Raw genomic sequence first — 12,840 nt, 5'->3', positions numbered from 1 at the left:
GACATGTATGTTTTTCTGATATACCTCACTCTGAGAAGTGGCTTAATTTTGGCATGTGGCCACATATTCCTTACTACTCAGAGAAGAGATGATGATGCAGACAGACTTTTTCTCCCTATTTTTTCCTGCCATTTGGTGGTGGCTCAAGGCATCTTAATAGTATCTTACTTTTTAATATATTAAATTACGAGACAGTACAATTGCAGTAATTCTCTGAAAACACTACCATATATAAGCTAATTTGGGACACTATAAAATATTACAGGGAGGAAATATGATTTCCTGACACAACTCAGCCTGAAATATGACTAATTCCTGTTATTTTTCAGGTTTAGTGGAGCCTGAAAGGGTTAAAGCTGAACCTGTAGCAAGTGGTGGGTTTCTTTCTGTACCATCTGAAGTGGGGGAAATGGTCACAGACAGTTAGTCACATCAATGAACAAAACACATCTGTAGGCTAAGCAAACACTTTGCCTGCTTGTCTTCTTTCTGTGATACAAAACAGTCAGAGAAGAATCTACAAGTGTTGACTATTGAATCTCAATTTTGGTGAAAATATATCAATAAGAAGTAAAAGCCTTCATCATTCAGGTAGGTCCCAACACCATCATATCTTACCCAAATGCAAGGGTGTGGTTTTTTTTTTTTTTACAAAATCATGCAAGAAGGGGTATCTGCACACTTCAGCGCTAGCATGGCTAAAAGAGCATCCTGGAAATGGGAACCTGCAAAGAGTTTGGGCGTTGCATTGCCTTTTCTTGGTAATAGAAAACTGACCTGGGATTCTGTTTAGAAATCCTTGGAGGGGGGTTAAGTGAAATTTATGTATAAAATTGAGGCAGTTTTGCCTCAAATTTCTCCTCATTTTATATCACTAAAGATCAGTATCACATCCCCACATGTACATGGAAACACTCCTTATAATGATTCATTTCACACTAATTCTCTGACATGAAATGAAGAATCGAGCAATCTGAATCATTGGTTTAAATCTGAAATGAAGTACTTCTTTGTTTGCAAAGTAGTGAGGACTGCTCTTCTGTGAGTCACTTACTTTTTCTTTATCTGTGTCTTTTTAGAATTTTCTCAATAACAGACTTTCCAGGCAGATCACATGCAATACTGATGCCAAACATATTGTAATTACAAGCTATAGTAGTAATAGGAATAGTAATGTGAAGAACAAGGGTAAGAATAATGAAAAGAAGATTTTTCTTTTCTATGTTTCTATTTTTCTACTTCAGATAGAAATGATATAACTTCACGAAGTAGGTTGCTATTTAATGAGATGGATAACTGCAATTACTAAATTACTAGTGATTCCAGATGAATGATAATAATAAGGCAGTTAATCAGAAAACAATAATAATAAAATCTACTCCATTTGGACAAAAATTATATGCTGGACTGGAGTTGCTTACTGGTTTTCTTCTGTTTTAAGAAACAAGAGTTTTGAAACTGTGTGTTCCTTCTTGTAGACAAACATGTTCCCAGAGAATAAAAATGGCTCTTTCCTTATTCCACAGCACAGTTCTAATGTGAAAAGTAGGCACTTTTTCAAAAATTATAATCTGGCAAGACTGTTCAGACATAGACTTTTAAAAAAAATTACCACCTGTTATATTTATCAAAGTCTGCATTCCATTTGCTAAGATGACCACAGAACCTTTCAGTGTTTCTAAATATCCAGAGAAGCACTGTAAACTAAACTGAAGTAATGCCACAGTGCTGAGGTGGGGGGTCACTTCGTCCTCTGTGTTGTTTTCCAGTACATTCCCCTGTCCGCTTCTAGTAGTTTTGATATGGAAAAAAGACAAGGCATCCCTCTTATACCTGTATTTTCTCCTATTGCAACTTGGGGAAGCAATTACTATTAGAAAAACAATACAAGGGGAAAAGCTATACACATTACAGCCAGATTCTCTGCACTGCACAGCTGCTGGAGGATCTAATGTGAATGCTCAATGTAGCATGTATTTTGCTCATGAAATGCATAACTGACCATTCCAGACCTAATTTGGGCAACAACACCACATGATTAATCATGGAGATGTGCTGTCTACCATCAAGCTTTAAGGCACAGTGTTTAGTTTAACTGGTAATGGTGAACACAGTTAACTCTGCACTATAACCTATGAAATTCCCAAGAACCTCCAGGATGTAATAAATGTTTAATATGTTGACTGTTGAGACAAATATTCAATTTGCCTTGAATCACAGTGAGAAAGGCAGACTATAAATATGTAAATAAATAAATATATTACCTGTTACACATAAGTAGCTCAGAACTCAGTAAATGCCACTGTGTGGAACAATTTTTAGTGACATTTTTTTAAATTCTTGACAAATAATCACAAATAATAATATGGTAATGCAGGTCTTGGGTTTCTCCCTGGTTCCTTGGTACCCAGGACTTAGAAATGCATTTCCTTGAAACTATTACTTACATAGTGCAGACCTCAGCAGATTTATACCCTACTAAATCCATGCACTTAAAAGAGCGTTACTCTGTTTAGGATAGCTCTGTTCAGGTTTTAAAGCATAATTGATGTCAGGACTATAAATAATTCAGATTAACATTTTTTTTAACTTTAAAAACTTGTGAAATCAAATGCAGGCAAAGTGAATAAAGAAGTATTTGTGGGACGTGCTGCACATTGCAACATTTGCAGGGCCGGACCACCCATTGAATTAGGCACCCACCTTGAGCGCACCCCCTGGAACGGGGTGCCAGCTGGCCTGCCTGCTGCTGCCCCACCCCTTGCCTCACCTTGCCTCGCCACCCTGCTCGTCTGCTCCTCCACTCATCCCTGTGCTGTGCTCCAGCCTCCTCCTTGGTCGGAGGGCACCACGCTGGCCTGCCTGCCTGCCACCCCTCCCCTCGGGCAGAGAAAGGAAGGTGGGAAAGCAGCGGGAAGGCCGCCGTCACCGCTGTCTGAGGTGCCCAACTGCCACTTTGCTGGTCCCTGCTGCTTGGGCAGCGGCTTAGCCTGTTTGACTGACAGAGGGGCAGCCAGAGGCTGGGAGGAGGAGGCAGCGGAGGCGGACTTGCCAAGCTGAGAAGGTGCATAGCCATGGGCAGCAGCAGCCATGTGGTGGCTTCCCCTCGCTCTGTTTACCTTTGGTGCAGACTCTGCGGGCACCCTCTTTGGCGCTCGCGGATGGGAGGAACTAGGGCAGGCCAAGGTCTCCCACCCAAATATTAGCCAGGGCTGACCATGCATACCTTCCAAGATCTGACAAGAACAGGATAGCCTGGGCTATCCAGGTTAGGGTGTTACCTCCCCAGAGGCACCTGTGCTAAAACTCGCTCTCTTTGGAAGTTTTCTGTGCCTTGGGGGAAAAAATGCCTATTCAAAGGAGAAATGCAGAAGGTAAATTATGTAAATCTTAAAGTAGGTAAAGATGGTAAATCTTTCCCCAGACTTTTTTCCTCTAGACTGGAGGGGGGGAAATTCCAGAGACATAGGAGGTTATATCTGAAAAAGTGAGGTCTTCAAGCCCACGGAAGTTGATGCTGGAATAAAATCCTGTTGGTCCCGCAACTTTGTTTCTACTGGGAAAAGAGATAACGCAGGATTTTCCTAGCACTCCCAGAATTTTGTATTTCCTTGATAGGGTTTGTCTCAAACAGCTGCCTGTCATAGAGACAGAAATTAATTAGGGAAGTCCTTATAATCACTTCCCCTCTGTGGCCAGAAAAGCTTTCATTGTTGTAGTACATCTCAATGCAAGGGAATTTCCCTTGTAGGATTTTCAGTGCCCCCACCTTCTGCTTTTTAATAGCATCATGTCAGAGGGAGAAATTAATCAATGGATGCTTTCTTTATGACTTAATCTCTGTGTTGGGGAAAGCATTTTTCATTCTTCCTAAAATGCATTTATGTTTTGAAAATTGGTGGGCGTACGGGGAGGGGGGGCTGAAGGTAGCCTCGCCTACTGTGCAAAAGAACCTGGAGCCGGCCCTGAAGACTTGCCCTTTTTCAAAAAAGCTGAGAATTAACAATGAAATAAGTTAACAGCAGGGTTTTTAATATGGATACCAAATAAAAATAAAATGGATATAAAAATACAGGGATAACTGATTTAAAACAAAGATTATTTCTTGCTTGTGAAAAAAATGAGTTCCTTTGCATATTCTTACAGCCCATTTTGCAATTGTTCTTATCAATTTGAACTGCAAATGTAAAAGATATTTTGGGGGCACAAAACCTAAATGTTCAAGGCCCCAGATTTAGAAACAACTAGAAGAGTCTTAGCTTAAAGTAAACTTGGAAAGTCTTCTGGAGCCCCTTGGAAATCCCCTTTAAACAAGAATAAAAACTCTGGATACAAAGGGTGTTTTCCAGTTTATCACCATTTCACTTTGCTTTAGCTACCTCACAAATGCCAGTACTGGCTCAAGGACTGGGATAACCCATGCAGTAAATGAAATCCTACAACAACTGTATTGTGGTTACATATCTCACAATGTCAAATCTTTTTTCCCCCTGAGAATACTAATGAAAAAATTTGTATGAGCAATGTGGTGCTATTATAACCACATATATAATGTAACTGGCCTGTATATGTGGCCCCTTAAACGTGGCCTTAATTCATCTCCTTATATTGCCACATTTGGGAAACAGTGCTGCTCAGTCTGGATTTTCAATTATGTGTATACAGCCCCAGTGTTCCCAGTCCTCTGCTCGAAATCCCTGAGAGCATTGGGGAGCGTTGGCTATGGAAAACGGGGGTTGTGTGCAATGTTCCCTCTAAGCCGTGGAGTCTTGTGAGCAAAAATTCTACTTTATGAGCTACTGGCATTAAAGTTGTGAGCCAGCCATTTGGCGACTGCCTAAATTAGTTTGCTCTGGAGCCATCCTTCCTGAGCTAAGACAAAAATGTGTGAGCCGGAGGCTAAAAAACTGTGAGCTAGCTCACTAACTCAGCTTAGAGGGAACACTGGTTGTGTGATGCCTTGAAGTCATTCGCAGTTATGTACCTGGATGTGACATCACAGTCCTCTATGAATTTCCCACATCACCACTGAAGAAGAGGAGGAGGAGGAGGAGACTGGATTTATACCCTGCCCTTCACTACCCAAAGGAGTCTCAGAGCAGAACACTGTAACAAAACCAGACAAGCCATTAAAGATCAAGCCAGGGCATACAAACGGTATAAAACAAACACTGAGCATCCTAAAAAGATACTCCTAAAACAGACATCAGGCTAGAAACAGACCATAAAATAGCTTTTAAAAACATAGAAACTTTCAGTTAAAAGCCTGAGTAAAAAGAAATGTTTTGACATGGTGCCTGAAGGAACATAAGGTAGGCATCAGGCAAGTATCAAGGGGGAGGGCTTTCCAAAGGCTAGGTTATGTTCTGTTATTCATGTATCCTACATCCCTTGGGCTGGATCCAGCAATCCACCAGTGAAAGATGCTGATCATCACAGATATTCTCTGATTTTCCTTCCACTGAGCAGCCTCTTCTAGCCTTGGGAAAAATTATTGCTAGTATCATAGGACATGCATGGAGTAATATTCATATGGGCCAGTAGGCCTCCATCAGCAGAGCTGTACTGAAAGGACTGTTCCCTTCCCACTCCTCACTGCAGCCCAACAAACTCATGACTCCCACAACCTTAGAAATCAACTTTCCCAGGAGCTGATGGGACTGCTGAGAAGAGGGGAAAGTGGGGAAGATCCGTGATCTTTATAGAAGCAGATTGCTGGATACAGTCAGAAGCCCTCATAAAGGGCCCACCTTGATAAGCTTCTTTTTCTTGCTTCTCTTTTCTTTGAACACGGAGCAAGGAATGTCATGTGATGATATCCTCACTGGCTTAATTTTCTCTGCTTCTATGAAGTGCACTTAAAGCCATGCTTGTGAATAGGTTTGCTAATTGCCCACTGGGGGCTAGGTATCTCCTTTCCTCAGCTCCTGTTGCCATCTGGCGACTGGCAGGGCAGAAAAAAAGAACTACCATCAGATGATGGTGTTACATAATCAGATCTGGGGAAAACTTTGAAGTGACATCACACAGTGACTGGCAGGGCAGGAAAAAAACTACCATCAGATGATGGTGGGGAAAACTTTGAAGTGACATCACACATCCATAGGAATTGCCACAAACTCTATGGTAAAGCCTGATGGTGCTCCCATGTTCCCACCCCCCTAGACTCCTGCTGGTTGGCCTCCCAACCTGTGAGTGTTCATGTTCACCTTTTTCCATGTGCCTGAACCTTGTTAAGTACAGCAGTGCAATTGTAAGCTGGCATGTTCATGTTCACCTTTTTTCATGTGTCTGAGCCTTGTTAAGTACAGCAGTGCAATTGTAATTAAAAAGGCATAACTCATTTTGCTGTTTGATTTCACATAGCTTTTTTATATTGTGGTTCTCATGCCATTTTTCAAGGCTACTACCTCTAATGATGCTGGGATGAAGAGAAGTCATCTAATATGTTCAGTCACCTAGCCAAGTAATTACTGATTTAATCACTCTCAGCCTATATGCACAATCATCTTCTGGTTCCCTTTTTCAGATATTGATAATACAATGGCCTGTTTGACAGAGAAGATGTCTCTTCAGATGATACCTACTATTAACCACTCTTCCCTGATCCAACCAGGATTTTCTTTGCTGAACTTCAATGGCCAAGTTTTTTTGTTTGGACAGAAAGGCTGGCCAAAGAGGTCCTGTCCTACTGGGATTTTCCTTCTTGATTTCAAAAAGGATGAGCTCAAACTGAGGCCAGCATTCTTCTGCAAAGATTCCTGCTACCTTCCCCCTTTGCGTTACCCTGCAGTCTGCCCAATCAAAAGCAGTACAGAGGCTGAGAAATGCCAGTACATAATCCATGGAGGGAAAAACCCAAACAATGAACTTTCCGAGAAATTGTACATCTTGAACATAGCAAACAAAACTAACAAGAAATTCACCTTTAGATGCATTGAGAAAGAACTGGTTGGAGAGATCCCTGAAGCTAGATATGGCCATACAGCTGATGTAGTTCATAGTCAAGGGAAAAAAATGATTGTTATAATTGGAGGGAGATCATACATGGCTCTTGGACAAAGGACCACGGAAAACTGGAACAGAGTGGTTGACTGCATGCCACACATTTTTCTGGTTGACCCTGAGTTTGGATGCTGTACTTCATATGTTTTCCCAGAGCTTCAAAATGGATTCTCTTTTCATCTCTCTCTTACCAGAAATGACACCATCTATATCATAGGGGGTCATTCCATTGAAACTAACACCAGACCTCCAAATCTCTATAAGATAAAAATTGATCTCCCCATAGGCAGCCCAGCTGTGAACTGCTATGTCTTGTCTGGGGGGATTTCAGTGTCCAGTGCCATTGTGACACAGGTGAAAGAAAATGAATTTGTCATTGTTGGGGGTTACCATTCTGAGAGCCAGAAAAGGATGGTTTGTAATACAATAAACCTAGATGATAACAAGATAGAGATAGTTGAAAAGGAGGCACCTGAATGGACCCCAGATATCAAACATGGCAAGATATGGTTTGGGAGTGATATGGGAAATGGAGTTATCCTGTTCGGTATACCAGGGGACAACAAACAGTTAAATTTAGATGCAAATTATTTTTATATGCTGAGATGCAAAGAAGTAGGAGAAAGTGAGCAGGATTCTGAACAGGTGACACAAGTATGCAGTCAAAGTTCTACAGAAGATGCAGGAGAGTCCACTCCTTTTGAGGATTCAGAGGAATTCTCTTTCACCTTTGACGGTATTAGCTATACGGATACCCATAATGAAGATAATGAAGAAGATGAGTCAGAAGGCTATTGGATTACCTGCTCGAAAAGTTGTGATGTTGATATCAATACATGGGTGCCCTTCTACTCGACAGAGCTCAACAAGCCAGCAATGATCTTCTGTTCAAATGGAGATGGCCATTGGGTCCATGCCCAGTGCATGGAACTATCTGAAAACATGTTGCTTCACCTTTCACAGGTAAATGTCAAATATTTCTGCAATGAACATGCAACTTTCACCAGAGATCTTCAGACTCCCAAGGAGAAGCTGCCAGTGGAAAGGCAACCAATGAAAGCATTGCGCAGGAGAACCCCCATGAAAATAGCCACTCCTATGAAAAAGTCCTTTATCCGAAAACTATTTGAATAAATTCATACTGGGATTAACTTGTTAGCTGAGACACAACTGATATCTCAGCCAAACACTGCTTCCTAACAGTGCTTTGATTGCTCTTTCATTTAAATGGATTTTTTCAGGTTAATAAAGTGTTAATTTAATTGTTAAAGTTTATATTATAAAAGTTTTTATATTACCTAGTGGGGATGCACACATAAATTTTCTCCAAGTTGTTTTTGGTTCATCTTTTTAATTAATGTTACTCATTACCTTTTAAAATAATTACTATACTTGTTTGGGTCCTTATTCTTATTTTATTTGGATCCACTGGTTTCAATGGGGAGCACAATTCTGTCTGTAACTATATTGTTTTCAATCTAATTTCAATCCAATTTGGTTTATACTGTTCAGTTCAGAGATGCTTCCTGCCAGATTTCAGGCAAACAAGAAAAGTATCTCTTTCATTGGTGATTAAAAGTTTCATTTACAAAACAGGCACAGGGAGGTGTGAATTTTTCCTCTTTTCCCAGGATTCTCAATTGCATTTGGAATGGATGGCCAGTCCCGACTATGCACTAATGCTTAATGTTCTCTCACTCTGTGATTGTTGCGTGATATGTGGTAAAAGGAAGCTCATATTTTGCTAAATCATGCCACAGTGAAACAGGTAACACATCACAACACATCACCTACAGCTTTGGAACTACAGCAGACCTCATTCTAGCTTACAGAGTATAAAACAGACTTCACATTCCTCTGACTTTTTCCCAGTAGAAAAGGTGTTTGTTGTAAAGAGTGGGATTAATTTGTACAAGGTTGTTGCTCTTGTTTTGTGTCTGACTGAGATACTATGTAGGATAGATTCTATTTTGCAGAAGAAGTCTGAAGATAAAGAGAAATTGGGCAGTACCTAGCAATGTGCCAGCAGAACAAAAAGGAAAAAATGCCAGGTGATAGATGACTGATGTATCATGCAAAGTCCCTACATGTTTTGCCGTGCAGGCTTCATCACAGGGAACCAAAACATTCACCTAGTGCCAGAACTGCCCACAGCAACTGAATGTTTGGATGAATGTGAATGTTCTGATTGCCCCTGATGAAACCTGCACAATGAAATGTGTAGGGACTCACCTGGCATTTCCCCCCTTTTTGTTCTGCTGGCAGAAGTCTGACCATGAAAATCAATCAATAATTATAATTCAATTATTATAACAAATCAATAACTGTGAGGTTGGTGCAGGGTGGGTTTGCAAGATGACAGCCCATAGTAGGCTTGGGGAAGCCCAACTGTCCATAGCAGCTACAAAGGCACTTCAGGCCAGACTGCAGCAACAAATATTTCTTTATTGCCATGAGCTGATAAAATGTAGCTGCATCCCATGCTGGGAAAGTTCCACCTTACTTCCCTGCTTTATCCATATCCTAGCTCCCTTACCTTGTACCAGCCACGTGCTGCCTCTCCAGTGCTTCCTCTGCCAGTTCTGCCCAGCACAACCTCTTTTAAGGCCTGCCCCACTGGACCTGCCCTGGGAAGCTAGCCCTTCCTGCCCCCCCCCCTGTCTCCCAACTCCTCTCTCAGAGGCCTGAGGCACATATTTTCCACCCAACAATGCCAATGCCACCAGCCAGCCTCACATGACATTACGTATGCCCAGCCAAACCCCATCCCACCGATCGTTCTTTTGCATTGGCCTCTGCATCGCTGCTGGGACTACCACCCAGACCTCTCGGCCAGGAGTCTCGTCCCCAGGAAGGGCCCAGTCAGCATTTAATTTACACAGCATAATACAAAGGGAGACCCCATTTATTACATTAAATCAATGAGCAGTTGAAAACAGGTATTGAAACTGGTGCTGCAGATTAGTTTACTCACATTAGTGGCTGGGTAAACTTGGACTGCAATAATCGGCATCAAAAACAACGCTGATTACTCTGACATGTTAAATAAACTCCGACGGATGATTCATTTCTATGCAGAAGTGTGCATGAATCCCATGTGCAGATTACATTTTGTGTATGTAACATAGAGGGGGGGGCACATTGAGTGCTGGCATGATATGGAAGCCAGAGGGTTAGACCTGCATGGGGAAATCTGGATTGAAATTTCTCATGCAGCTTTCTCAAGTCATTGTTTCTCTGCTTAACCCACCTGATAGAATCATTATGAGAATAAAGTGAGATTGGCCTGAGTTTCTACAAAGAACAGCTAGCATGTGAGAATGCAATTATTTATACATATGTAATCAACATTCATGGGAGGGAAGGCGGCATGGTGTAGCCCAGTCTTATCAGATCTCAGAAGCTTAGCAGGGTCAGTACTTGAAAGGGAGATCACCAAAAAAGACTCTGCAGAAGAAGGCAACACAGACCACCTCTGTTTCTCACTTGCCTTAAAAGCCCTTGCTAGGGTCACAATAAGTTGGCTGCAACTTGCAGCACTCTACACGCACAGTCAACATCCATGTGTGATCTTCACCTGTGCATGCTGGATAATCCACAGACGTGACTTCTCTATAGAAGTTTTGTAATGTGTAAAGGGTCCCTTGGCCACTCGGGTATCTTCAGCAAAAATTGTGGACAGCAGTTTGGAGGGATGACCACCTCCCTGGATGCCTAGACCATTACTCTCTTTAAAGTAACTTAAAAATGAATCAGTCAGTTGTTCCACATTTGCTCAGCCTGGAGTTATAAGATGAATAAACAACCGACAAAGATCTTCAGGAAAAACATTTTCTGCTACATGGTTACATTATGCAAGTATCAAGGAGAAAGTCCTTTGCTTTTCATTTGCCCACAATAAGTGTAAATTACTAAAGAGAGTATGATCAGGTCACATTCTGCCACACTCCCCTGGTCCCATCAGCTTCCAGAAGGGTTTCTTTCATTATGCAGCACTGTTTATTTTATTTATCTTACCTCTTTTACTGGACAGCTCTATTTATGATTCTGCTAGCCAAGATAGCTAGTTGTATTGGTCAAAGCTGCTGACTGTTCAACCCTACAGTCCTATTCACTTAAAACAACTGCACACCTACTTTGTCAATCAAATAATCCACGGCTAACTCTGTAAGTAAAACATCATCAGTCATACATAATTTCTATTTATCTCCTTTTCCCTCCAGACCGTGGACAATAAGAGTTTTAGGGGGACAGGGGACATGATGACTCTCTAGTGGAGTCTGCATCTTATACGACTGACTGTGTACCAGTCATTAGGAATGCTGCAGTAGAAAATGGGAAATACAGGTATCCTTGGATGGTGAACATACAAGAGAAGGAAGTGGCAGAAAAACAAGTATATGAGGAGAGAAAACTGGACTGGACTGGTAGAACACACATCCCAGTCTCCTTTTTAAAACTATAAATAAAATGCAACATCTTATTGATTATGAATATTGCTTTTCAACTTTTTAAAAAGTGGTCCTCTAGGAGGAAAGTCCACCAAGAGGAAAGAACACGGGGATGGCAAGAAGGGGAGATTTGCTTTGCTTGGAGAAGACTCACTGCCTCTCTCTCTCCTCTTTTTGACAGTCCAGTGAGGAGATAGCTAGGTCCTTTCCACACTTGGATCTCATCCCTGGTTTTATCAGAGTTCAACTTGTGACACAATACCTTGCATTCACCCCTGGCTATAACAGCGTCCGTTTATCCCAGGACAAGTGTGGGGTGAAACCGGGGTGACCTCAATGTAATGTGGAAACAAATAATACTCCAAGATAATTACAGGGGTGAACTCGCATGTAGTGTAGAATGTAAATTTGGGGACAGGGTTGAACCAGGAGTTAAGGTCTAGTGTGGAGAGGAACCTAGTCTGTCAACATAGCACACAGCCTAGACAAGAGAAGCGTTCCTGAGGCAGAGAAAAGGAGGAATGACTGGCAGGAGCTTCCTGGTGAGCCATCATCAAGAGCCAGCTAGTTTGTAACTTAGCTAGCCATATTGTCTCGGGCTGTGATTCTGTGACCAATTTCCTGGGAGCAAATCCTACTGGAGGAAATAAGATTTCTTGTCAGACCTGCTTAGGAGATTACTCTCTCAAGTAAGTGCCAACCCAGACCGTCTTGGAGTGTGTTGCCAGCTGGCTCCCCAAGGCTGCAGCTATGACTTCTCCTCTTCATTTGGCTCCTCTTCATTTGGCTCCAGTTGCTCAGAAGCACTCTTTGTTCACAAAGCATGATTTTCCCAGGAGAAACTCATTAAAACCCACTCAATCCTCGAGCAGAATAGGCTTGTCCTCTCTATACTTTATGTAACTTTTCACACAATGATCAATATCAGATCCAGACATAACTATCATTACCAAGATTTCATTCTCTATAGACCATATCCTGGGGTCATTTCGTGGAAAAAGAGCTGCAGGAGCTCATTAGCATAACTTATTAGCATATGCCACACCCCCTGACATCACCGGAAGTGTGCACCAGCCTCTCTGACAGGCAGAAGCACCTGGGATCCATTCTTTCCCCCCTCTCCCTTCCCTTCACCTCCAAGTCAGTCGAAGGAAAAGGGGAGGGGGAGGATCTCAGGTGCTTCTGCCTGAGAGAGGTGCTGGCCTGCTCACAGCCACCCTGGGTGAATTATAGAATCATAGACTCATAGAGTGGGAAGGGACCTCCAGGGTCATCTAGTCCAACCCCCTGCACAATGCAGGAAATTCACCAATACCCCCACACACCCCAGTGACCCCTGTTCCACGCTCAGAATATGATTTTAAAAACCCTCCAGGATCACTGG

The 12,840-nt window shown here is 42.1% G+C and overlaps 1 protein-coding gene across 1 annotated transcript; it reads left to right on the top strand.

Moving 5' to 3' along the window:
* Nucleotides 1-6,543: 6,543 nt before the first annotated feature.
* On the top strand, nucleotides 6,544-8,139 carry RAG2 (recombination activating gene 2). The gene has a single exon (XM_015416535.1). It carries the CDS (start codon nucleotides 6,544-6,546, stop codon nucleotides 8,137-8,139), a length of 1,596 nt encoding a protein of 531 aa, XP_015272021.1.
* The last annotated feature ends 4,701 nt before the right edge of the window (nucleotides 8,140-12,840 follow it).

The sequence above is a fragment of the Gekko japonicus genome, unplaced genomic scaffold (assembly GCF_001447785.1).
Source record: "Gekko japonicus isolate JY-2015 unplaced genomic scaffold, Gekko_japonicus_V1.1 scaffold2949, whole genome shotgun sequence".
Lineage (NCBI taxonomy): Eukaryota > Metazoa > Chordata > Lepidosauria > Squamata > Gekkonidae > Gekko > Gekko japonicus.
This window is presented reverse-complemented; position numbering and strand designations above follow the sequence as displayed.